We start from the raw sequence: 25,066 nt of genomic DNA on the forward strand, positions 1-25,066 counted from the left end.
AACAGTCCCTCTCTTCTCCTCCTCCTCCTCTCTTTATAGAGGTGTAACAGTCCCTCTCTTCCCCTCCTCCTCTCTTTATAGAGGTGTAACAGTCCCTCTCTTCCCCTCCTCCTCCTCTCTTTATAGAGGTGTAACGGTCCCTCTCTTCTCCTCCTCCTCCTCTCTTTATAGAGGTGTAACGGTCCCTCTATTCCTCTCCTCCTCTCTTTATAGAGGTGTAACGGTCCCTCTCTTCTCCTCCTCCTCTCTTTATAGAGGTGTAACAGTCCCTCTCTTCCCCTCCTCCTCCTCTCTTTATAGAGGTGTAACAGTCCCTCTTCCCCTGCTCCTCCTCCTCTCTTTATAGAGGTGTAACAGTCCCTCTTCCCTCCTCCTCCTCTCTTTATAGAGGTGTAACAGTCCCTCTCTTCCCCTCCTCCTCTCTTTATAGAGGTGTAACGGTCCCTCTCTTCCTCTCCTCCTCTCTTTATAGAGGTGTAACGGTCCCTCTCTTCCCTCCTCCTCTCTTTATAGAGGTGTAACGTCCCTCTCTTCCTCTCCTCCTCTCTTTATAGAGGTGTAACGGTCCCTCTCTTCTCCTCCTCTCTTTATAGAGGTGTAACAGTCCCTCTCTTCTCCTCCTCCTCCTCTCTTTATAGAGGTGTAACGGTCCCTCTCTTCCCCTCCTCCTCTCTTTATAGAGGTGTAACGTCCCTCTCTTCCTCCTCCTCCTCTCTTTATAGAGGTGTAACGGTCCCTCTCTTCCCCTCCTCTCTTTATAGAGGTGTAACGGTCCCTCTCTTCCTCCTCCTCCTCTCTTTATAGAGGTGTAACAGTCCCTCTCTTCCCCTCCTCCTCCTCCTCTCTTTATAGAGGTGTAACAGTCCCTCTCTTCCCTCCTCCTCCTCTCTTTATAGAGGTGTAACAGTCCCTCTCTGCTCCTCCTCCTCCTCCTCTCTTTATAGACGTGTAACAGTCCCTCTTCCCTCCTCCTCCTCTCTTTATAGAGGTGTAACAGTCCCTCTCTTCCTCCTCCTCCTCTCTTTATAGAGGTGTAACGGTCCCTCTTTCCTCCTCCTCCTCTCTTTATAGAGGTGTAACAGTCCCTCTCTTCCTCCTCCTCTCTTTATAGAGGTGTAACGTCCCTCTCTTCTCCTCCTCCTCTCTTTATAGAGGTGTAACGTCCCTCTCTTCTCCTCCTCCTCTCTTTATAGAGGTGTAACGTCCCTCTCTTCTCCTCCTCCTCTCTCTTTATAGAGGTGTAACGGTCCCTCTCTTCCCCTCCTCCTCTCTTTATAGAGGTGTAACAGTCCCTCTCTTCCCCTCCTCCTCTCTTTATAGAGGTGTAACAGTCCCTCTCTTCCCTCCTCCTCCTCTCTTTATAGAGGTGTAACAGTCCCTCTCTTCCCCTCCTCCTCCTCCTCTCTTTATAGAGGTGTAACAGTCCCTCTCTTCCCCTCCTCCTCTCTTTATAGAGGTGTAACAGTCCCTCTCTTCCCCTCCTCCTCCTCTCTTTATAGAGGTGTAACAGTCCCTCTCTTCTCCTCCTCCTCTCTTTATAGAGGTGTAACAGTCCCTCCTCCTCCTCTCTTTATAGAGGTGTAACGGTCGCTCTTCTCCTCCTCCTCTCTTTATAGAGGTGTAACGGTCCCTCTCTTCCCCTCCTCCTCTCTTTATAGAGGTGTAACAGTCCCTCTCTTCTCCTCCTCCTCTCTTTATAGAGGTGTAACGGTCCCTCTCTTCTCCTCCTCCTCTCTTTATAGAGGTGTAACGTCCCACTCGTCTCCTCCTCCTCTCTTTATAGAGGTGTAACGGTCCCTCGCTTCCCTCCTCCTCCTCTCTTTATAGAGGTGTAACAGTCCCTCTCTTCTCCTCCTCCTCCTCTCTTTATAGAGGTGTAACAGTCCCTCTCTTCCCCTCCTCCTCTCTTTATAGAGGTGTAACAGTCCCTCTCTTCCTCCTCCTCCTCTCTTTATAGAGGTGTAACAGTCCCTCTCTCTCCTCCTCCTCCTCTCTTTATAGAGGTGTAACGTCCCTCTATTCCTCCTCCTCTCTTTATAGAGGTGTAACAGTCCCTCTCTTCCTCCTCCTCCTCTCTTTATAGAGGTGTAACAGTCCCTCTTCCCCTCCTCCTCCTCTCTTTATAGAGGTGTAACAGTCCCTCTCTTCCTATCCTCCTCCTCCTCTCTTTATAGAGGTGTAACAGTCCCTCTTCCCTCCTCCTCCTCTCTTTATAGAGGTGTAACAGTCCCTCTCTTCTCCTCCTCCTCTCTTTATAGAGGTGTAACGGTCCCTCTCTTCCCCTCCTCCTCCTCTCTTTATAGAGGTGTAACGGTCCCTCTCTTCTCCTCCTCCTCCTCTCTTTATAGAGGTGTAACAGTCCCTCTCTTCCTCTCCTCCTCTCTTTATAGAGGTGTAACGGTCCCTCTCTTCCTCTCCTCCTCTCTTTATAGAGGTGTAACGGTCCCTCTCTTCTCCTCCTCCTCCTCTCTTTATAGAGGTGTAACAGTCCCTCTCTTCCTCCTCCTCCTCTCTTTATAGAGGTGTAACAGTCCCTCTCTTCCCCTCCTCCTCCTCTCTTTATAGAGGTGTAACAGTCCCTCTCTTCTCCTCCTCCTCTCTTTATAGAGGTGTAACAGTCCCTCTCTTCCCCTCCTCCTCTCTTTATAGAGGTGTAACAGTCCCTCTCTTCCCCTCCTCCTCTCTTTATAGAGGTGTAACAGTCCCTCTCTTCCCCTCCTCCTCCTCTCTTTATAGAGGTAACGGTCCCTCTCTTCTCCTCCTCCTCTCTTTATAGAGGTGTAACGGTCCCTCTATTCCTCTCCCCCTCTCTTTATAGAGGTGTAACAGTCCCTCTCTTCCCCTCCTCCTCTCTTTATAGAGGTGTAACAGTCCCTCTCTTCCCCTCCTCCTCCTCTCTTTATAGAGGTGTAACAGTCCCTCTTCTCCTCCTCCTCCTCTCTTTATAGAGGTGTAACGGTCCCTCTCTTCCTCCTCCTCCTCTCTTTATAGAGGTGTAACAGTCCCTCTCTTCCCCTCCTCCTCTCTTTATAGAGGTGTAACGGTCCCTCTCTTCCCCTCCTCCTCCTCTCTTTATAGAGGTGTAACAGTCCCTCTCTTCCCCTCCTCCTCCTCTCTTTATAGAGGTGTAACGGTCCCTCTCTTCTCCTCCTCCTCTCTTTATAGAGGTGTAACAGTCCCTCTCTTCCCCTCCTCCTCCTCTCTTTATAGAGGTGTAACGGTCCCTCTCTTCCCCACCTCCTCTCTTTATAGAGGTGTAACAGTCCCTCTTTCCTCCTCCTCCTCTCTTTATAGAGGTGTAACGGTCCCTCTATTCCTCTCCTCCTCTCTTTATAGAGGTAACGGTCCCTCTCTTCTCCTCCTCCTCTCTTTATAGAGGTGTAACGGTCCCTCTTCCTCCTCCTCCTCTCTTTATAGAGGTGTAAGTCCCTCTCTTCCTCCTCCTCCTCTCTTTATAGAGGTGTAACGTCCCTCTTCCTCCTCCTCCTCTCTTTATAGAGGTGTAACGGTCCCTCTCTTCTCCTCCTCCTCCTCTCTTTATAGAGGTGTAACAGTCCCTCTCTTCCCTCCTCCTCCTCTCTTTATACAGGTGTAACAGTCCCTCTCTCCTCCTCCTCCTCTCTTTATAGAGGTGTAACGGTCCTCTCTTCCCTCCTCCTCCTCTCTTTATAGAGGTGTAACAGTCCCTCTCTTCCTCCTCCTCCTCTCTTATAGAGGTAACGGTCCCTCTCTTCCCTCCTCCTCCTCTCTTTATAGAGGTGTAACAGTCCCTCTCTCTCCTCCTCCTCCTCTCTTTATAGAGGTGTAACAGTCCCTCTTCCTCCTCCTCCTCTCTTTATAGAGGTGTAACAGTCCCTCTTCCTCCTCCTCCTCTCTTTATAGAGGTGTAACGGTCCCTCTCTTCTCCTCCTCCTCTCTTTATAGTGGTGTAACAGTCCCTCTCTTCCTCCTCCTCCTCTCTTTATAGAGGTGTAACAGTTCTCTCTTCCTCCTCCTCCTCTCTTTATAGAGGTGTAACGGTCCCTCTCTTCCCTCCTCCTCCTCTCTTTATAGAGGTGTAACGTCCTCTCTTCCCCTCCTCCTCTCTTTATAGAGGTGTAACAGTCCCTCTCTTCCCCTCCTCCTCTCTTTATAGAGGTGTAACAGTCCCTCTCTTCCCCTCCTCCTCCTCTCTTTATAGAGGTGTAACGGTCCCTCTATTCCTCTCCTCCTCTCTTTATAGAGGTGTAACGGTCCCTCTATTCCTCTCCTCCTCTCTTTATAGAGGTGTAACGGTCCCTCTCTTCCCCTCCTCTCTTTATAGAGGTAACGGTCCCTCTCTTCTCCTCCTCCTCCTCTCTTTATAGAGGTGTAACAGTCCCTCTCTTCCCCTCCTCCTCCTCTCTTTATAGAGGTGTAACGGTCCCTCTCTTCCTCTCCTCCTCTCTTTATAGAGGTGTAACGGTCCCTCTCTTCTCCTCCTCCTCTCTTTATAGAGGTGTAACGGTCCCTCTCTTCCTCTCCTCCTCTCTTTATAGAGGTGTAACAGTCCCTCTCTTCCCCTCCTCCTCCTCTCTTTATAGAGGTGTAACGGTCCCTCTCTTCCTCTCCTCCTCTCTTTATAGAGGTGTAACGGTCCCTCTCTTCCTCTCCTCCTCTCTTTATAGAGGTGTAACGGTCCCTCTCTTCCCCTCCTCTCTTTATAGAGGTAACGGTCCCTCTCTTCCCCTCCTCCTCCTCTCTTTATAGAGGTGTAACGGTCCCTCTCTTCCCTCCTCCTCCTCTCTTTATAGAGGTGTAACGGTCCCTCTCTTCCCCTCCTCCTCCTCTCTTTATAGAGGTGTAACAGTCCCTCTCTTCCCCTCCTCCTCCTCTCTTTATAGAGGTGTAACGGTCCCTCTATTCCTCTCCTCCTCTCTTTATAGAGGTGTAACAGTCCCTCTCTTCCCCTCCTCCTCCTCTCTTTATAGAGGTGTAACGGTCCCTCTATTCCTCTCCTCCTCTCTTTATAGAGGTAACGGTCCCTCTCTTCTCCTCCTCCTCTCTTTATAGAGGTGTAACGGTCCCTCTATTCCTCTCCTCCTCTCTTTATAGAGGTGTAACGGTCCCTCTCTTCTCCTCCTCCTCTCTTTATAGAGGTGTAACGGTCCCTCTCTTCTCCTCCTCCTCTCTTTATAGAGGTGTAACGGTCCCTCTCTTCCTCCTCCTCCTCTCTTTATAGAGGTGTAACGGTCCCTCTCTTCTCCTCCTCCTCCTCTCTTTATAGAGGTGTAACGGTCCCTCTCTTCCCCTCCTCCTCCTCTCTTTATAGAGGTGTAACGGTCCCTCTCTTCCCCTCCTCCTCCTCTCTTTATAGAGAGGTAACGGTCCCTCTCTTCCCCTCCTCCTCCTCTCTTTATAGAGGTGTAACAGTCCCTCTCTTCCCCTCCTCCTCCTCCTCTCTTTATAGAGGTGTAACGGTCCCTCTATTCCTCTCCTCCTCTCTTTATAGAGGTGTAACGGTCCCTCTATTCCTCTCCTCCTCTCTTTATAGAGGTGTAACGGTCCCTCTCTTCCCCTCCTCTCTTTATAGAGGTAACGGTCCCTCTCTTCTCCTCCTCCTCTCTTTATAGAGGTGTAACAGTCCCTCTCTTCCCCTCCTCCTCTCTTTATAGAGGTGTAACGGTCCCTCTCTTCCTCTCCTCCTCTCTTTATAGAGGTGTAACGGTCCCTCTCTTCTCCTCCTCCTCTCTTTATAGAGGTGTAACGGTCCCTCTCTTCCCCTCCTCCTCCTCTCTTTATAGAGGTGTAACAGTCCCTCTCTTCCCCTCCTCCTCCTCTCTTTATAGAGGTGTAACGGTCCCTCTCTTCCTCTCCTCCTCTCTTTATAGAGGTGTAACGGTCCCTCTCTTCCTCTCCTCCTCTCTTTATAGAGGTGTAACGGTCCCTCTCTTCCCCTCCTCTCTTTATAGAGGTAACGGTCCCTCTCTTCTCCTCCTCCTCTCTTTATAGAGGTGTAACGGTCCCTCTATTCCTCTCCTCCTCTCTTTATAGAGGTGTAACGGTCCCTCTATTCCTCTCCTCCTCTCTTTATAGAGGTGTAACGGTCCCTCTCTTCCCCTCCTCTCTTTATAGAGGTAACGGTCCCTCTCTTCTCCTCCTCCTCTCTTTATAGAGGTGTAACAGTCCCTCTCTTCCCCTCCTCCTCCTCCTCTCTTTATAGAGGTGTAACGGTCCCTCTCTTCCTCCTCCAGCCTGGTGCTAAGATGGTGGCCTCCTCTAAAGCCACGGTCCCTAACATCGGGGACCAGGCCTCAGCCATGCAGCTCAGCCAATGTGCCAAGAACCTGGCCAGCGCCCTGGCTGAGCTCCGGGCCACATCCCAGAAGGTACCACACACCACACACACACACACACCACACACACACACCACACACACACACCACACACACACCACACACACACCACACACCACACACACCTGTCTGTATTATAGAGGCTTAAAGGTACCACACACACACACCTCCGTCTGTATTATCGATAATACAGACGTATATATATATATAAAATCTAATGTATATAATATAATTTGTATTATATATATATATGCATATATATATAAATTATATATATATATTTTGGTAAAATCTGGTCAAATAAGTTGGTGCTCCTGCAGGAGTTAGTATATACATCTGCGTCTTTATTATAGTATATAATATATATAACATCATTTTTATTATATATATATATTATAATAATTATATATATAAATATGAAAATATTAAAGGTACTACACATCTACACTTTTTTACATATTACACAATAATTACAGCAAGTTGAAATATGAAGCTAACAAAACAAGGCGTTTCAAGCATATTGTTCATACTTGTTACTTTAACTCGGCAGTTAATGGTTTTAATCCTGTGTTTGATGAATAAAACACATTGTGATTGTGCGCCAGGCTCAGGAGGCGTGCGGCCCGCTGGAGATCGACAACGCTCTGTCCACGGTGAGGGATCTGGAGAAGGACATCCAGGAAGCCAAGGCGTCGGCCGAGGAGGGCAAACTGAAGCCGCTGCCCGGAGAGACGGTGAGGAGCACACACGCCATGTCTGAACACCGGGACAACAGTGTGAACAACAGTGTGACTGACGGGTCGTTTCTCTCCTCCGTCTCTCAGCTGGAGAGATGCTCCCAGGATCTGGGCACCAGCACGAAGGCCGTGAGCGCCGCCATGGCTCAGCTGCTGAGTGAGGCCACGCAGGGCAACGAGAACTACACGGGTGGGTTCAGCCTTCACACGCTAGAGAAACAGGGAATTCAATATATTATATAAATATATATGTGTATGTATATATATATTATATACATAAATATATTTATATATATATATACATATATTTATATACACACACACATATATATTATATATATTATAATTTATATATATATAGTATATATATTATTCATGTATAATATATATATATTATATAAATATATATTATATATAATATACATATATATTATATATATAATATTTATATATAATATGTATATTATATATATGTATATATATATGTGTATATATACATTTATATATGTATAGATATACATATTTATATATAAATATATATATACATATATTTATATATACACATATATTTCTGTACATCTATATATATAGCTATATATACAACTATATATATATATATAAATATAGGTCACTACCTGTGTTCCCATAACGTTCCTTCAGGATCAGGTTTTATCAGAATCAGGTTTTATTGGTCAAGTAAGTTTGCACAAACAAGGAATTTGACTTGGTAAAGTGACTCTCAGTGTGCTTACACAAAATATACATACAACACAATACAATACAAAACAAAACAAACAGTGCAACAGTGCCCATCACTGACGTTCCTCTCCCGTCTTCTCCAGGCATGGCGGCCAGAGACGTGGCTCAGGCTCTGAGGTCGTTGGCCTCGGCCGCCAGAGGAGTCGCCGCCACCACGGCCGACCGGGCGGCGCGCAACGCGCTGCTGGACTGCGCCGCGGACGTCATGGACAAGTCCGGCAACCTGATCGAGGAGACCAAGAGGGCCATCGCCAAGCCGGGGGACGCCGAGAACCAGCAGCGGCTGGTCCAGGTGAGGGCCGGGAACCTGAGACACACACCTTGTCTTACTGTGTCACTCAACTGTGTGTGTGTGTGTGTGTGTGTGTAGGTGGCCAAGGCCGTGTCTCAGGCCCTCAACAGGTGTGTGAACTGCCTCCCCGGCCAGAGAGACGTGGACAACGCCATCCGCTCCGTGGGCGAGGCCAGCAAGACCCTGCTGTCCGACTCCGTGAGCGACTCCCTCCTAGTTCTCCTCCCTCTCTCATGTCCTTCTCCTCCTCCCTCTCTCATGTCCTTGTCCTCCTCCCTCTCTCTTGTCTTTCTCCTCCCTCTCTCATGTCCTTCTCCTCCCTCTCATGTCCTTCTCCTCCTCCCTCTCTCATGTCCTTGTCCTCCTCCCTCTCTCTTGTCTTTCTCCTCCCTCTCTCATGTCCTTCTCCTCCTCCCTCTCTCATGTCCTTGTCCTCCTCCCTCTCTCTTGTCTTTCTCCTCCCTCTCTCTTGTCTTTCTCCTCCCTCTCACGTCCTTCTCCTCCCTCTCATGTCCTTCTCCTCCTCCCTCTCTCACGTCCTTCTCCTCCCTCTCTCATGTCCTTCTCCTCCATCTCTTGTCTTTCTCCTCCCTCTCACGTCCTTCTCCTCCCTCTCATGTCCTTCTCCTCCCTCTCTCATGTCCTTGTCCTGTCTCTCTAGTTCCTCTCATGTCCTTCTCCTCCTCCCTCTCTCATGTCCTTCTCCTCCTCCCTCTCTCATGTCCTTGTCCTGTCTCTCTAGTTCCTCTCATGTCCTTCTCCTCCCTCTCTCATGTCCTTGTCCTGTCTCTCTAGTTCCTCTCATGTCCTTCTCCTCCCTCTCTCATGTCCTTCTCCTCCTCCCTCTCTCATGTCCTTGTCCTGTCTCTCTAGTTCCTCTCATGTCCTTCTCCTCCCTCTCTCATGTCCTTGTCCTGTCTCTCTAGTTCCTCTCATGTCCTTCTCCTCCCTCTCTCATGTCCTTCTCCTCCTCCCTCTCTCATGTCCTTGTCCTGTCTCTCTAGTTCCTCTCATGTCCTTCTCCTCCCTCTCTCATGTCCTTCTCCTCCCTCTCATGTCCTTCTCCTCCCTCTCTCATGTCCATCTCCTCCTCCCTCTAGTTCCCGTCCAGTGGGAGGAGCTTCCAGGAGGTCCAGGCTCAGCTCAACGAGGTGGCTGCCGGTCTCAACCAGTCCGCCAACGAGGTGGTCCAGGCGTCCAGGGGGACGACCCAGGACCTGGCCAGGGCCACCAGCAAGTTCGGACAGGACTTCAGCAACTTCCTGGACGCCGGAGTCGACATGGCCGGAACATCTCAGGTCAGGAATGAAGATAAGATGCACCAGTGACGTTCCACCAAAGGGGGCGCTGTTGAGTAACTCTCTAACATCCAATAACACCGCTCTCCTCCTCCTCCTCCTCCAGTCTAAAGAGGACCAGACGCAGGTGGTCTCCAACCTGAAGACCATCTCCATGTCCTCCAGCAAGCTGCTGCTGGCAGCCAAAGCCCTGTCCACCGACCCCAGCTCCCCCAACCTCAAGAACCAGCTGGCAGCCGCCGCCAGGTGGGGAACCCTCTCCTCTCTTCGTCTGGAGCTCTTCTCCTCTACGTTCTCTCCATCTTTTACACCTCGGAGCCTGTGTTTCTGTTCACAGGGCCGTGACGGACAGCATCAACCAGCTCATCACCATGTGCACCCGGCAGGCTCCCGGGCAGAAGGAGTGTGACAATGCTCTCAGAGAGCTGGAGGTAAGACCGTCAGTCCTCCACCGGTTCCTCTCCTCTTTAGTCTGAGTCCTGAGACATGGACCTGGACTCAGAGAGCACTTTGAAGGACCACCCTGCTCTCTGCTGAGGCCCGCCCTCCCTCTAATGCAGGGGTTCCCAAACTTTTTAGACCACGCACCCCCTTCTACATCCCGACCGGGTTCACGCACCCCCAATCCCCCACACCTTAAAAAAAAAACGCAACAGAATGCAAGAGTTGTTGACGGGGGGGAGCGATGCGCGTTATGGGAGCGGCGGCGCTGGGCTTAGCCCAGAAGAGTGAAGCGGCGAAATGTTTAGACATAGAAACACTCTCAGACAGCAGCTTGCTGTTACGTGCGCCTGCTGCCAGTCTGACTCCGCTGCTTTGGGTGAATGACGTCACGTGCGACCTGGAGGTGTTAACCACTTGTGTGCCAAATCTTTTATTTTTATTTTTTTTAATTAACATTCGGGGCTAATTAAAAAACATCCGGGACGCCACTGGTTAAGACCGAAATGACACTTGAGAGCCCTGAGAATGTTTAATATTAATTATTACACCATTAGACCACCATTACATTTTTCCTCTCGCGCACCCCCTAGAGGCAGCTCGCGCACCCCCAGGGGTGCGCGCACCACACTTTGGGAATCCCTGCTCTAATGTATATATAAATACATATATATATATATATAAATGCACATATATATATATATACATAGATATATATGTAAATATATATTTATATATATATAATTTCTTTTATATAGATATATATATATTTTATATATATTTGTATATGTATTTAAATATTTTTTAAATAGATTTATATATAGACATATATGAATAGATTTATATGTGTATATATATATAAATATATTTATATACATATATTTATATATATATATATTATTATAAATATAAATAGATTTGTATATATATATTCATCATAAAGCAAGGACTTGAACCATCATCTAGACCCCCCGCTGTGAGGTGCGTTGTGTGTTTCCTGTGTGCGTTGTGACGACGTTGTGTCCTTTGCAGTCGGTGAGGGGGATGCTGGAGAACCCGACGGAGGCCATCAACGACCTGTCGTACTTCGACTGCATCGACAGCGTCATGGAGAACTCAAAGGTAGAACTTCCTCCTCTGGCTCTGGTCTCACGGTTCAACGTTTAACTCCTCTCTCTCAAAAGGAGCTGCTCTGCTTTAACGTGTACACTTTTATCTGTTAGAGGAAGTTCTGTCCTTCAGTATTATACACTGGTCCAGTAAATATCTCTGAACTATAAAGACGTCACGGGTTAATTGTGTTCAGTTTGTTGGTGACATCATCTTTTTAAACATTTGACCCCATTCTGTACTTTTCTCTTTGTCCTTCCAGTCACTGAGACATGTACTTTTATTTTGAAGGGATGACCACCCTTTTGGGTTATTTTTGTACGTCAGTGCTGATTGGTTCCCACACCAAACCCTTATTCTCCGGCTTCCTGTTGCAGGTCCTGGGTGAGTCCATGGCTGGCATTTCACACAACGCCAAGAACTCCAACCTGCCGGAGTTCGGCGACTCGGTCAGCAGCGGCTCCAAAGCTCTGTGTGGTCTGACGGAGGCAGCTGCTCAGGTAAAGGTCTCTTCTGGGGGCTGTGAAGACCGCCTGGTCTCACTGGTCTGTGTGTCAGACCACACGGAGTTCAGATCTCACAGTAGTGATCAAATAGTGACAAAGCAGCGCATTGAGTAAGCTGAGGATGATAAAACAAAATGTTCTTCATTTTTGCTGCTGCAAAATAACATATTTTTTTAATAAAAAAGTAACGAGGAGCTTTTATTGTGAAGGACGTGTTTATCACTGAAGTAGAGGGGCTTCGTTAGCAGCTGTTCTTCTTTAAAAACGAGTTGCCTAATACTGTAGGGAGGATGAGTGAGCAGGGAAGATTACGAGGAGCTTTTATTGTGAAGGACGTGTCTATCACTGAAGTAAAGGAGCTTTTATTGTGAAGCATTGATCGAAAATGAAAGGTGTTTCAGAGGAAGGAGGACGCGCCACATTCCAAGGATGACATAATCGATGAACTTGATCAGGCCTGTTGGTTGAAGCTCTCGTGTCTCGTGGTCCTGGTCTGGAGAGAGTCCTCCAGAACCTCCACTGGGCTTCATTGTAAAGTGACTCTGTTGTCGCCCCCAGGCCGCCTACCTGGTGGGGGTCTCGGACCCCAACAGCTCGGCGGGCCAGAAGGGCCTGGTGGACCCCTCCCAGTTCGCCCGGGCCAACCAGTCCATCCAGATGGCCTGCCAGAACCTGGTGGACCCGGCCTGCACCCAGTCCCAGGTACCCGCCTCCCTGTGACATCACTCCTCCTCTTGGTGAGTCTATACTTGACCTCTTTGACCTCTGACCCTCTCCCCCAGGTGCTCTCTGCCGCCACCATCGTGGCCAAGCACACGTCGGCGCTCTGCAACGCGTGCCGCCTGGCCTCCTCCAGGACGCCCAACCCGGTGGCCAAGCGGCAGTTCGTCCAGTCGGCCAAGGAGGTGGCCAACACCACCGCCAACCTCGTCAAGTCCATCAAGGTCGGTAGCACGAGTCCCGGCAGGCGCAGCAGCAGGGGGGAGGGAGGGGGAGAGAGGAGAGAAGAGGAGGGGGGAGGAGGAGGAGGGGGGTGCACAGCGGCAGATGCTCTGTCCTCTGAAGTGTTCGTGGTGTTCTTTTGAAGTACAAGGCTAATAAAGACGTGCATATATATATATATATATATTTATTATTATATATAAATACATTATTAAATATATATATATATATACATATTATATTTAATGATGTAATATAAAATATATATGTGTATAAATATATCTATATATGTTTTTATATTTATATATATATACTGTATGTGTGTATATATATATGTATAACAAATATACTATGTATATATTTATATATATTATGTATATGTGTGTGTATACGTATATATGTATTATATTCTTATATATAATATTTTATTAATATATATATTATTATATTCCTGATCATATATATATATTTATGCACGTCTTTATTATATATATACATTTATATATATATATATAAATGTATGCACGTCTTTATTATATATATACATTTATATATATTAGTGCTGTGAAAATAATGCGTTAACTCAGTTAATTAAATTACAGGTTTAACTAGTCTTGTTTTTTTAACGCATTTAACGCATACGCAGAATGAGCTTCCAATCCGTCTGTTGTTGGTCGTCTCTCCAGCAGCATGTCATTTTGTCTCTACGTGTCGCGTTAACACGACTCCGATCTCCGTCTCGCGAAAAAAAAAGTCACTTGCACCCCCCCCCGTCAACAACTCTTCTCGGAGCTCTTGCCTGTCTTGAGAGCCCTGTAAATGTATATATGTGATTAATCATGATTAATCCACAGAAACCTGTGATTAACCTGATTACAAATGTTAATCGTTTCACAGCGCTAATATATATATATATATATGTTATGATTCGTGGTCTTAAATCAATGAGTGTTAATGGGCCCACCCCCCTGTCTGCCAGGCTCTGGACGGAGCCTTCAACCAGGAGAACAGGGAAAAGTGTAAGGCCGCCACCGGGCCGCTGATCGAGGCCGTGGACAACCTCACGGCCTTCGCCTCCAACCCCGAGTTCGCCAGCATCCCTGCTCAGATCAGCCCCGAGGTGAGGGATGAGCCGCGACCTTGAGCGGCGACCTTGACCTGTGACCTTGAGGGTTCAAGCTCGGGGGGGGTAAATCTTAAACCTGTTATGACCCCTCAGGGCCACGCAGCCATGGCGCCCATCGTGGTGGCAGCCAAGACGATGCTGGAGAGCTCCACCGGGCTGATCCAGACGGCCCGCTCCCTGGCCGTCAACCCCAAAGACCCCCCCAAGTGGTCGGTGCTGGCGGGTCACTCCAGAACCGTGTCCGACTCCATCAAGAAGCTCATCACCAACATGAGGTGAGGGCCTCGGCTCGCCCGCTGCTTCAGTGTTGGTCCGTCGCCACGGCAACAATTAGCAGAGACAAAGTAACGGAAGTAAAACATCTCACACGGCCTGATGTATAATATAATATATATATAATATGAGGAGGCTGTTTGATACCAGATTATAAAGCCCGTTAGGGACTAATCTATCTTTTTATTTAGTTTATCAGATAGATGTTATATATATATATATGTGATATAAGTTATTAACATTATTTACAACCTTCATAAACAATCATAAACATAAACAATAGGTTTATAATCTTGATTTATCAACTTAAATAGCAACAAAGTAACAGAGTGAGTCTCCTTTCATGATTTATAGCTTTCACTATGTAAAGTTATCTGGAGAACCTCCTGTTGTTGTTGTTGTTGTTGTTAACACCAGACGTTAGCTCATCGCTGCTCATTCACATCAAAATGAAGATGAGAGGATATGTTGCAGCTTTTTGATTGGCTGTGAGTTTGTGATGATGTCACTTCATTTATCCATGAAGATGGACTTCTAGGATAAGATGAGCAGCATGTGACCTCAGGGCGGCGCGCTGGAGAGAGTTAGTTGAACTGCCTGCTGACATGGCATCATAACTGTCTCCTCCCCCTCCTCCTCCTCCTCCTGACCCTCCTCCTCCTCAGGGAGAAGGCCCCGGGCCAGAGGGAATGTGACGACGCCATCGAGGTTCTGAACGGCTGCATCCGGGAGGTGGACCAGGCGTCGCTGGCCGCCATCAGCCAGCAGCTCACACCCCGAGAAGACATCTCCATGGAGGTACACACACAAACACACACACACACGCACACACACACACACAGGACATCTACATGGAGGTACACACACACGCACACACAGGACATCTCCATGGAGGTACACACACACACACACACACGCACACACACACACACACACAGGACATCTCCATGGAGGTACACACACACACACGCACACACAGGACATCTCCATGGAGGTACACACACAAACACACACACACAGGACATCTCCATGGAGGCACACACACACACACACACACACAGGACATCTACATGGAGGTACACACACACGCACACACAGGACATCTCCATGGAGGTACACACACAAACACACACACACACACGCACACACACACAGGACATCTACATGGAGGTACACACGCACACACACACAGGACATCTACATGGAGGTACACACACACACACACACACACACACGCACACACACACACACAGGACATCTCCATGGAGGTACACACACACACACACACAGGACATCTCCATGGAGGTACACACACACACACACACACACACACGCACACACACACAGGACATCTACATGGAGGTACACACACACACATGCACACACACACGCACACACACACACACACAGGACATCTACATGGAGGTACACACGCACACACACACAGGACATCTACATGGAGGTACACACACACACACACACGCACACACACACACAGGACATCTCCATGGAGGTACACACACACACACACACACACACAGGACATCTCCATGGAGGTACACACACACACACACACAGGACATCTCCATGGAGGTACACACACACACGCACACACACACAGGACATCTCCATGGAGGTACACACACACACACACACACACAGGACATCTCCATGGAGGTACACACACACACACACACAGGACATCTCCATGGAGGTACACACACACACAGGTTGGAAGTCAGAAACCAGAGAGAGAGAGAGAGAGAGAGAAGGAAGGAGAGAGGACGAGAGGGAGAGAGCAAGAGAGAGAAGGAGAGAGAGAAGTGGGAACGGTGAGGTAGAGAGGAGAGGGAGAGAGAGAAGGAGGAATAGGGAGGGGGAGGAAGAGAGAGAAGGAGGGAGAGAGGGAAAGAGGGAGAGGGAAGGGGAGAGAGGGATGGAGAGAGAGAGAGAAGAAGACCGTCTGTTAGAGGGGCAGTCAGACATTTCAACTGTTTAAAGCAGTGGTTCTCAAACTGTGGAGCGCGGCCCTCTAGTGGGGCGCGGTGGTACTACAGCAGGAAATGCAGAAATACTTTTTATTGTCACACATAAAAGCCGATCTTCGTGAAATTGGCTTTTCTGCTGCTGCCCTTCAAAACAAAAGCATTGAGCATGAACTGAGACTTTATTGCCAAACATTTGAACTTGTTTTGTTTAGTTTTTCACAGGTTGCACTTTATTGTTATTATTTGGACATGGCTCCTCCTGAACCTCCTCCGTGGAGCATGAAGACGGCTCTGTGCTTTAATGGAGCTTCATTCCTGGCTGTCTCTGTTGCAGACGCTCCATCAGCAGATGGCCGCCTCGGTCCACGAGATCAGTAACCTGATTGACCCGGTGGCGGTGGCCGCCGGCTGCGAGGCGTCCCTGCTGGGCCACAAGGTAGAAGACGGGACGACGTCTCCGAGCGGCTGGAGCACACGCACACGTGGTGTCACATGACGTGTGATGTTCTCATTCATGTGATCAGGTGTCTCAGATGGCCAGCTACTTTGAGCCGCTCATCATGGCCGCCATCGGCACAGCGTCCAAGATCGTGAGCAGCCAGCAGCAGATGGCGGTCCTGGACCAGACCAAGACCCTCACGGAGTCGGCCCTGCAGATGCTCTACACCGCCAAGGAGGCCGGAGGGAACCCCAAGGTACATGTTGTGGCCTCTTCACTAAATATATAATTTTTTTTTGTTATTATTATTTATATATATAAATGTATGAATATATATATGTATGAATATATATTTATGTATGTATATATTTACTTATAAATATATGTATATACAAATATATGTACATGGTTAAATATGTTTATTTATTTATATATATATATATATGTACATTTATATATATAATTATATTTATTTATATATGTATATACATCAATATTCAACCAGACCTTTCAAATAGAATCAAATATAGTATTATTTATATATATATATGTATATTTCTAAATATATTAATATATATATTTAATATACATATATCTTATATATATATATATATATATATATTACAGTATATAGATATGCATTGCCCAGTCATGCGCGTGCTCCTCCTTCCAGGCGGCTCACATGCAGGAGGCTCTGGAGGAGTCGGTGCAGATGATGAAGGAGGCCGTGGACGACCTGGGCGCCACTCTCGCGGAGGCGGCCAGCGCGGCGGGCGCCGTGGGCGGCATGGTGGAGTCCATCAACGACTCCATCAACAAGATGGAAGACACGTATTGTCTGGAGCCTGAAGGCACCTTCGTGGACTACCAGACCACCATGGTCAGGACCGCCAAGGCCATCGCCATCACGGTGCAGGAGATGGTGAGGCAGCGTGAAGGAGTAAAGAATGTTATAATATCTTAATAGATGACGCAATTACCAAATTCGGTCTCCTGCTGGCCCGGTGTGGTCATTGCATGTTGGTTCAGTCCCTGAAACACTTTGTGTCACATTGGCCTCAAGCTGCAAAATTGCATGTCCAGCTAGTTTGAGAAAGTAGGCGGGACCAACCTTTTATTCAGAAGCCACATTTTACAAATTTAAAATACAATAAAATAAAATAGCAGGACATTTGACAAATATTAAATACAATAACATGAAATAGCAGGACATTTTACAAATATACAATAAAATAGCAGGACATTTTACAATTATTAAATATAATAAAATGAAATAGCAGGACATTTTACAATTATTAAATATAATAAAATAAAATAGCAGGACATTTTACAAAAATACAATAAAATAAAATAGCAGGACATTTTACAAATATAAAATAAAATAAAATAGCAGGACATTTTACAAATATACAATAAAATAAAATAGCAGGACATTTTACAAATATAAAATAAAATTGCAGGACATTTTACAAATATACAATAAAATAGCCCAAAAACCCTAAACAGGAGGGGAAGAAAAGAGGGATCCCTGAATGAATGAATGTGCAGTATTGTTTGTTATTGTCAGTGTTTGTTCCTTTTATTATGTGAAACCCTAAAAGCTGCAGCTGTTAATACTCACCTGTGGTTCCTCATCCCCCCCAGGTGACCAAGTCTAACACCAACCCCGATGACCTCGGCGGATTGGCCAACCATCTCACCAACGAGTTTGGAAATCTGGCCAACGAGGCCAAATATGCAGCCGTGACGGCCGAGAACGACGAGGTGAGCGAAGCCGCCGTCCTTCAGAGACGTCTTCACGTCTCCGTGGCCCCGTGACGTAAACCTGTCTCTCTGCCCGTCTCCGTGGCCCCGTGATGTAAACACCGGTCTCTCTCTGTTGTCTCAGATCGGCTCCCACATCAAGAAGCAGGTGGGCGAGCTGGGCTTCAGCTGCACGGGCCTGGTGACCAAAGCCGGAGCGCTGCAGTGCAGCCCCAACGACTCGTTCACCAAGAAGGAGCTGATCGAGAGCGCCCGCAAGGTCTCCGAGAAGGTCAGAGGTCACCGGCCAGTCGGCTGCTTCCTTCACCACCATGTCACTCGCTAACCAGACGGGCCTGTCGGTCACTTCACTCGTAACAGACGGTCTTGTTGTTCTCCTCCTCCTCCTCCCAGGTGTCCCACGTGCTGGCGTCCCTGCAGGCCGGTAACCGTGGCACCCAGGCCTGCATCACGGCGGCCAGCGCCGTGTCCGGGATCATCGCCGACCTGGACACCACCATCATGTTCGCCAGCGCCGGCTCGCTGAACCGCGAGAACGCCGAGACCTTCGCCGACCACAGGTGGGCCGGACTCTCCTGGACACGATGTCATTGGCCAATAGGGTGTCAGAGACAGAGTCAGGGGGACGTACCACTGGGCGGTCGATCAGAACTCATCTCTACGGTTCATGCTGTCTTGTGTGCAGAGAGTACATCCTGAAGACGGCCAAGGCTCTGGTGGAGGACACCAAGCTGCTGGTGTCTGGAGCCGGAGCCAGCCAGGAGAGGCTGGCCCAGGCGGCCCAGTCCTCCGTGTTCACCATCACCAAACTGGCCGACGTGGTGAAACTGGGAGCCGCCAGTCTGGGTTCTGAAGACCCAGAGACACAGGTAGAGCAGCAGGAAACATGGCCGCCCTGCATGTTTTTATTTATTTTATTTATACATTTTATTCATTTTATTCATTTCATACATTTTATTTATTCTATACATTTTATTTATTTTATACATTTTATTCATTCATACATTTTTTTCATTTTATACATGTATTTTATTTGTTTTTAAAAGGTGCAAGGACAATGAAGAGCAAGAAAAATGATGAGAAATATAAAAGAACGCAAATTATTCAAGATGTTTGTCTTTTTTTCGTTTGATCTCATCTCCTCTGGGTTCTATATCTCTCATTCTTTGTGTTCGATGCCCTCTGCAGGCGTCTCACGTCACACCTTAACGTACTGGTCCCGCCCCCTACAGGTGGTCCTGATTAACGCCGTGAAGGACGTGGCCAAAGCTCTGGGGAACCTCATCAGCGCCACCAAGGGGGCCGCGGGGAAACCTCACGACGACCCCAGCATGCTGCAGCTGAAGAACTGCGCCAAGGTGGGTCACATGACCCGAGTCCAGAGAACGGCCTGACAATCGCCGTGTGGGCCGGGGGGTTTGGGGTTGAACCACAAGAACGGAGCAGAAAGACTTGAAAACAAAGCTTTCAACAGCAGTTTGTTAGATTAGTTTTTACTTTATTTAAAAAAATTATCTCTCTCTCTATATATAATTGTATATATATATTATAACAGCAGTGGGTTGGATTAGTTTTTACTTTATTCATCGCCACCAATAAATTTCTCTCTCTCTTTTTGAAATATATATATATATTTTTATATATATATATTTAGATATTTATATATATATTTATTTTACAAGTGTCTTTGTGTATTCAGAAAAGCGCTATATAAGTTTGAATTATATATATTATATATATTTAAAATATATATTATATATAAAATATACATATATATATATATATACAATAAAATTAATTTGCAGGACATATTACATTTAAGAATTTAAATAATAAAGGAAATGAAAATGTTAAACATTTAATTAAAAAGAAAGTGTCCAGTGTCTTCTCTCCGCAGTGATGCTGTGACCTGCATCACTGCAGGTGCATCACCTTTCCCCTTCGGTCTGCCCTCTAACGATGTGATTGGCTGCTGCAGGTGATGGTGACCAACGTGACGTCCCTCCTGAAGACGGTGAAGGCGGTGGAGGATGAGGCCACGAAGGGGACCCGAGGTCTGGAGGCCACCATCGAACACATCAAGCAGGAGCTGACGGTGAGTACCCCTCCCTCACCACCAGGGGGAGAGCCTCCGGTCGGATGAGGAAGCTCGTGTTTTAAGCCCCCTGGTTTCCACCACGCAGGTGTTCAACAGCTCCGAGCCGCCGCCGTCGACGACCACGCCGGAGGAGTTCATTCGCATGACTAAAGGCATCACCATGGCGACGGCGAAAGCAGTGGCTGCTGGGAATTCTTGTCGCCAGGAGGACATCATCGCCACGGCGAACCTGAGCCGGAGGGCCATCGCCGACATGCTGCACTCCTGCAAGGTAGAAGAGACGGAGACCAGATGATGTCATTAACATAAATATATCGTCACTACTTATTTTATTTAGGTTTATCAATAACATTCACGTTACAGTGAGGCTCTGTTTATTTATTACATAGTTTTTTATTTAGAAATATTGACGGGTGCGTAACACAGTCAACATGTACTTTAATACTTTAACTGATATTTCCATTTTTCATCTTTTTGTTGACATATTTATAAATATATATAGACTATAATAAAGAGCATAAATGTGTAGTAAATATATATAGATATAACTATTTATATATATATATTATATACATATAATATATATATTTATTAGTGCTGTGAAAAATAACGCGTTAACTCAGTTAATTCAATTACAGGTTTAACTAGTTGTTTTTTTAACGCATTTAACGCATGCGCAGAATGAGCTTCCAATCCGTTTGTTGTTGGTCGTCGGGACGGAAAAAAAGTCACTTGCAAAATGAGCTTCCAATGCACCACTTCAATCTGAACTCTGTCCGCTCTCATGCAGACGGTCTGTTCATCGGTAATGATCCTTCCGCAGGTTCACCTCCGGAAACCTTGTTACGACTTTTACTTCCTGTAGATCAGGGTCTCAACACGTCGATCGCGACTTGCCAGTCGATCGCGGCGTAGTGTCGGTAGATCAATGACATTAAAGAGATTGGCCCGCCCCCTGACATGTTCTCTATCGCACGTCTTTGTTCTTTTATTAAACTAAACGTCTGTTGTTGATCGTATCTCCACAGCAGCATGTCATTTCTGTCTCTTCGCGTTGCGTTAACACTTATCGATGTCCGTCTCGCGCGCCACAGAGCTCCGTGCGCGCATCGACCGAGCAAAACAAAAGTCACTTGTCAATCTGTCCACCTGTCCGGGCCGGTGAGGTTTCAGCTTTGCAGCGGTGTCCCCGCCGTCCCTTTCATCACGGCCCAGTTCATGAAGAAAACCCACACAGTCAGTTTGCCTCAGCAGCTGCTAGAGGAAGACTAGAGGCCTTTAGATTGTATCATGGTGGAGTTAATGGTTGACAAACAAGAGAACAATGTTCTGTTTAACCCTCCTGTTACCTTTACATTTACTAACATATTTTACCCTCGGGGTCAATTTCACCCCAGCAATTAAAACCTCCAGAAAATTATTAGAATTAATATTGCTTCCCAAGTTTAAGTGTGAGGTACTTTATGTTTGTTTGTTGACTACCTAAATAGCCCTTTAAATAAATAAAAAAGTTGATATTTCTTATATGTTTGACAGTGAAAAACAGCCTGGGGTCAAATTGACCCCAAAGAACACCGACATTAAACATTGAATGGGGTCAAATTGACCCGAAAGGTAACAGGAGGGTTAAACATTCTGTTTAGGATGAAGATGTATTAATGTTCCATATGGAAGAAAACTGCTAAATAACTGCTGAGTTGCAGCACCATTGTATAGAAGAATGTATAAATGTATATATCCGTCTTTTGTCATAAATCTCTATGTTCTCACAAAATATACCGAGAATATCGGTAATATGTGATTAATCATGATTAATCCACAAAAACCTGTGATTAACCCGATTAAAATTTTTAATCGTTTCACAGCCCTAATATTTATATATATATTATATAAATATATTTATATATATTTATATATGACTATATAAAAATATATATAGACTATAATAAAGAGCGTAGATTTGTAATATATATATGTATATTTATATATTATATATGTATATATAAATATATGTAGACGTCTACATATATGTAAAGTTTCTGTAAGGTGACATGTTGACTGTAAGGGGACATGTTGACTGTAAGGGGACATCTTGACTTCTGTCCTTGTGTCCTCTGTCTCTCAGCAAGCCGCCTACCACCCCGAGGTCAGCAAGGAGGTCCAGACCAGAGCTCTGCGCTTTGGGAACGAGTGTGCCTGTGGATACCTGGGCCTGCTGGAGCACGTGCTGGTGGTAAGAACCCTCACACACACATATACACACACATACACACATCCACACACACATACACACTTATACATAAGTGTCAGTGAGCTGGTGAAGGTGTCTGTGTGGGGAGGCTTGCTCAATGGCTCCTCAGCAGTGCTCATACCTCCCAGTTTGAATGTGATCAGACTGGAGACCTTCAGGCAACAGGTTTTACATCCGTCCTCCTCAAAGGCCCTGAAGACGCACCTGCTCCTCCTCAGTGCTCCTCCTCCTTGCTCAAGCCTTTTTGAAGTCGTTCTTTGCTCCGCCTCCGCAGCATGACACCGCACGCCGTCTGATGTCAGCTGTCTCGTGTTTGACGACCTCTTTTCTTTCCCTCTCCCGTCGTCGCTCTGTCACTGTTCCTCTTTTTAAACGCGTGGCTCACTGATGTCGGTGCAAGCCGGTGAGTACGGCACGCCGACGACCTGCACGAGTGCGAGGCTGCTGCACGGAGCGCCGGGCGCCACGGCGGTGCCGTTGGATCAATACGTGCTAGACCTGCTCTGCTTTGTGTTGGAACTCTGACGGACTCAGTGGGAGGTCTTTGAACGCCCCTCATCTAATGCTAGCCTGATGTCCGACCGTTACTCAGTGCGTTTACATGATGGTATAATTCTAATCTTGCTTTCGTCGGACTCTGCTATCTTTTGGGGGATCTGCTGTTATCCCAATATACATGGCAGTGAGTGAATCATTGGCCTTTGAAAGCATGTCATATCCGATACGATAGGTGCCGCTGTTTTCATTACAACTCGTGGTGATACAGCCATTTCCGCTTGACCTCTTCACCACTACCAACAACAACCAACAACAACAACATCAACATTTGGAGAAAGATGGCGAGCAAAGCGAAGCTACATCCCTCTATTCTTGCATGATGTTAATAGGAGTACAGCGAATGCAAATGGCGCTATTGGCGTTGTTTGTTTGTTTTCTGCCGGCCAGGCTCCCGGCAGTGACAACTTATCGTCTCTTTCGACTTCCGGGTCACGACATGGGAGGGAGGGAGGAGGAGGGCGGCGGGATCTCGAGCATGCGCAAAGACGCAAAGTCCAGTTCCTAATCCAATTCACCGTTACATGCCGCGATAGTCGAATTATCAACCGGATCGGATCGAGTTATCCAGGGTGTTAATCGGATCGTAGTCGGACCGCACAGTCGAACATGTTTACATGAAACGGATAATTCGATTTCAGTCCGACTAAGCTAGTTATTCGAATGCATGTAAACACGGTCACTGACTGACTGGTTGTTTCTGTTCCGACCAATCAGAGGAAAGATCACATCACACTCAGGGCTTCAATTAAGGGAGGGGTTTGGGGTGTAGTGGGGGGCGGGGCCAACATTTAGGTATTCCTTTTTACCTACATTACACTTCCCTCCTTCACATCTGGAATGATCTTGCAATTTGATTGCAGTCGCCCATAAGTCACCCTTAAATCGCCCATAAGTCGCTCTTGAGTCGCCCATAATTTACCCATAAGTCGCCCATAAATTGACCATAAGTCGCCGTTAAATCGCCCACGAGTCGCCCGTAAGTCGCCCTTCAAATATTGTTTATTCATATATAGTTGCAAAGTGACTCCTCTCATTGTTGAATATGAGTGACTCCTCCTCTCATTGATGAATACGAGTGACTCCTCCTCTCATTGTTGAATATGAGTGACTCCTCCTCTCATTGTTGAATATGAGTGACTCCTCCTCTCATTGTTGAATACGAGTGACCCCTCCTCATTATTGAATATGAGTGACTCCTCCTCTCGTTCAGGCCTCTCGTTGGCCCGTTCTATCGGAGGGAAACTTCTGGACATTAATCAAAAGTGGTAAATATTTTTCCCGTCTGACGCTGGTCAACAACTTGTGAAGAAAAGATTCTCCAGATCTAAATCCTAATGAAGAAGCTGATTGGTGGAGAGCCGTTCTCTTCCTCTTAAGAGAGAGGGCAGTACACCACCACTATGGCCACTGCAGGAGGACCCCCCCTTCACTCCACAGTCACAAGGTCAAAGGTCAGGGGGGTCGTCTGGGTACAGGCTGTAGAGCCCTCTGAGGGGAGGTTGGGATTATGGGCGATACGAAATAAACTGAACTGAATTGAATATTCCACCAACGGTCACACACACACACACACACACACACACACACACACACACACACACACTGAGTGAGGAACGTGAGGTCCTGTCCTCTGAAGGTTGGAACACACTGACCTGTGATCACCTCGAGCCTCAGAATCATCAATTAACCTTCTATGTTGTATTTGCCTAACACAGAGCTGTGTGTGTGTGTGTGCGCGTGTGTGTGTGCACAATGTGTGTGTGTGTTCGGGGCATTGCTTTGGCCCGCTGCATGCGTGCCTGTGCCGTGACGTGCGGGCCTCTCTCTCCTCATGACAACACATCTGAATGAACCCGAGCCGGCCGGCTGAGCCCGTTAATACTCCGCACCTGTCGCCCGCCGCATGTCCGCCTCGGACGGCCGAGGACACATTCCAGCCCCCCCCCCCGGCACAACGCCGCCATTGTGCCGCTGACTGTACAAAGTATCCTCGAGCACACAGAGCAGAACTTCATAAAGACTGCGTGGCGAGAGGAAGAGTTTGACTTTGATGTCAGAAAATAAAGCTCAGAGTGAGACCTCACCTTCACGTCTCCACCTGTGTGCGCGTCACATTCAGAGAGCCGTGTTTATACGCCTCTATCACTGGGTCTGTGGATGGACCCGACTC

General features: G+C 47.1%; 1 protein-coding gene across 2 annotated transcripts in view; it reads left to right on the forward strand.

Moving 5' to 3' along the window:
- The window catches only part of tln1 (talin 1), a 75,303-nt gene that overhangs the window by 34,177 nt on the left and 16,060 nt on the right, over positions 1-25,066 (forward strand). For both annotated transcript variants that reach the window (XM_056431885.1, XM_056431884.1), the window contains exons 25-50: positions 6,213-6,347; positions 6,920-7,048; positions 7,139-7,241; positions 7,894-8,102; positions 8,181-8,300; positions 9,203-9,400; positions 9,507-9,646; positions 9,738-9,831; positions 10,874-10,963; positions 11,329-11,451; positions 12,016-12,159; positions 12,240-12,401; positions 13,379-13,519; positions 13,619-13,800; positions 14,464-14,596; positions 16,121-16,222; positions 16,311-16,481; positions 16,899-17,147; positions 17,870-17,989; positions 18,114-18,260; positions 18,383-18,549; positions 18,675-18,858; positions 19,222-19,347; positions 19,968-20,084; positions 20,173-20,358; positions 22,213-22,320. In XM_056431885.1, the coding sequence (XP_056287860.1) occupies positions 6,213-6,347; positions 6,920-7,048; positions 7,139-7,241; positions 7,894-8,102; positions 8,181-8,300; positions 9,203-9,400; positions 9,507-9,646; positions 9,738-9,831; positions 10,874-10,963; positions 11,329-11,451; positions 12,016-12,159; positions 12,240-12,401; positions 13,379-13,519; positions 13,619-13,800; positions 14,464-14,596; positions 16,121-16,222; positions 16,311-16,481; positions 16,899-17,147; positions 17,870-17,989; positions 18,114-18,260; positions 18,383-18,549; positions 18,675-18,858; positions 19,222-19,347; positions 19,968-20,084; positions 20,173-20,358; positions 22,213-22,320 (3,780 nt within the window). The remainder of the gene's footprint in view (positions 1-6,212; positions 6,348-6,919; positions 7,049-7,138; positions 7,242-7,893; positions 8,103-8,180; positions 8,301-9,202; positions 9,401-9,506; positions 9,647-9,737; positions 9,832-10,873; positions 10,964-11,328; positions 11,452-12,015; positions 12,160-12,239; positions 12,402-13,378; positions 13,520-13,618; positions 13,801-14,463; positions 14,597-16,120; positions 16,223-16,310; positions 16,482-16,898; positions 17,148-17,869; positions 17,990-18,113; positions 18,261-18,382; positions 18,550-18,674; positions 18,859-19,221; positions 19,348-19,967; positions 20,085-20,172; positions 20,359-22,212; positions 22,321-25,066) is intronic.

Source organism: Pseudoliparis swirei, chromosome 15 (assembly GCF_029220125.1).
Source record: "Pseudoliparis swirei isolate HS2019 ecotype Mariana Trench chromosome 15, NWPU_hadal_v1, whole genome shotgun sequence".
Taxonomy (NCBI): Eukaryota; Metazoa; Chordata; class Actinopteri; order Perciformes; family Liparidae; genus Pseudoliparis; species Pseudoliparis swirei.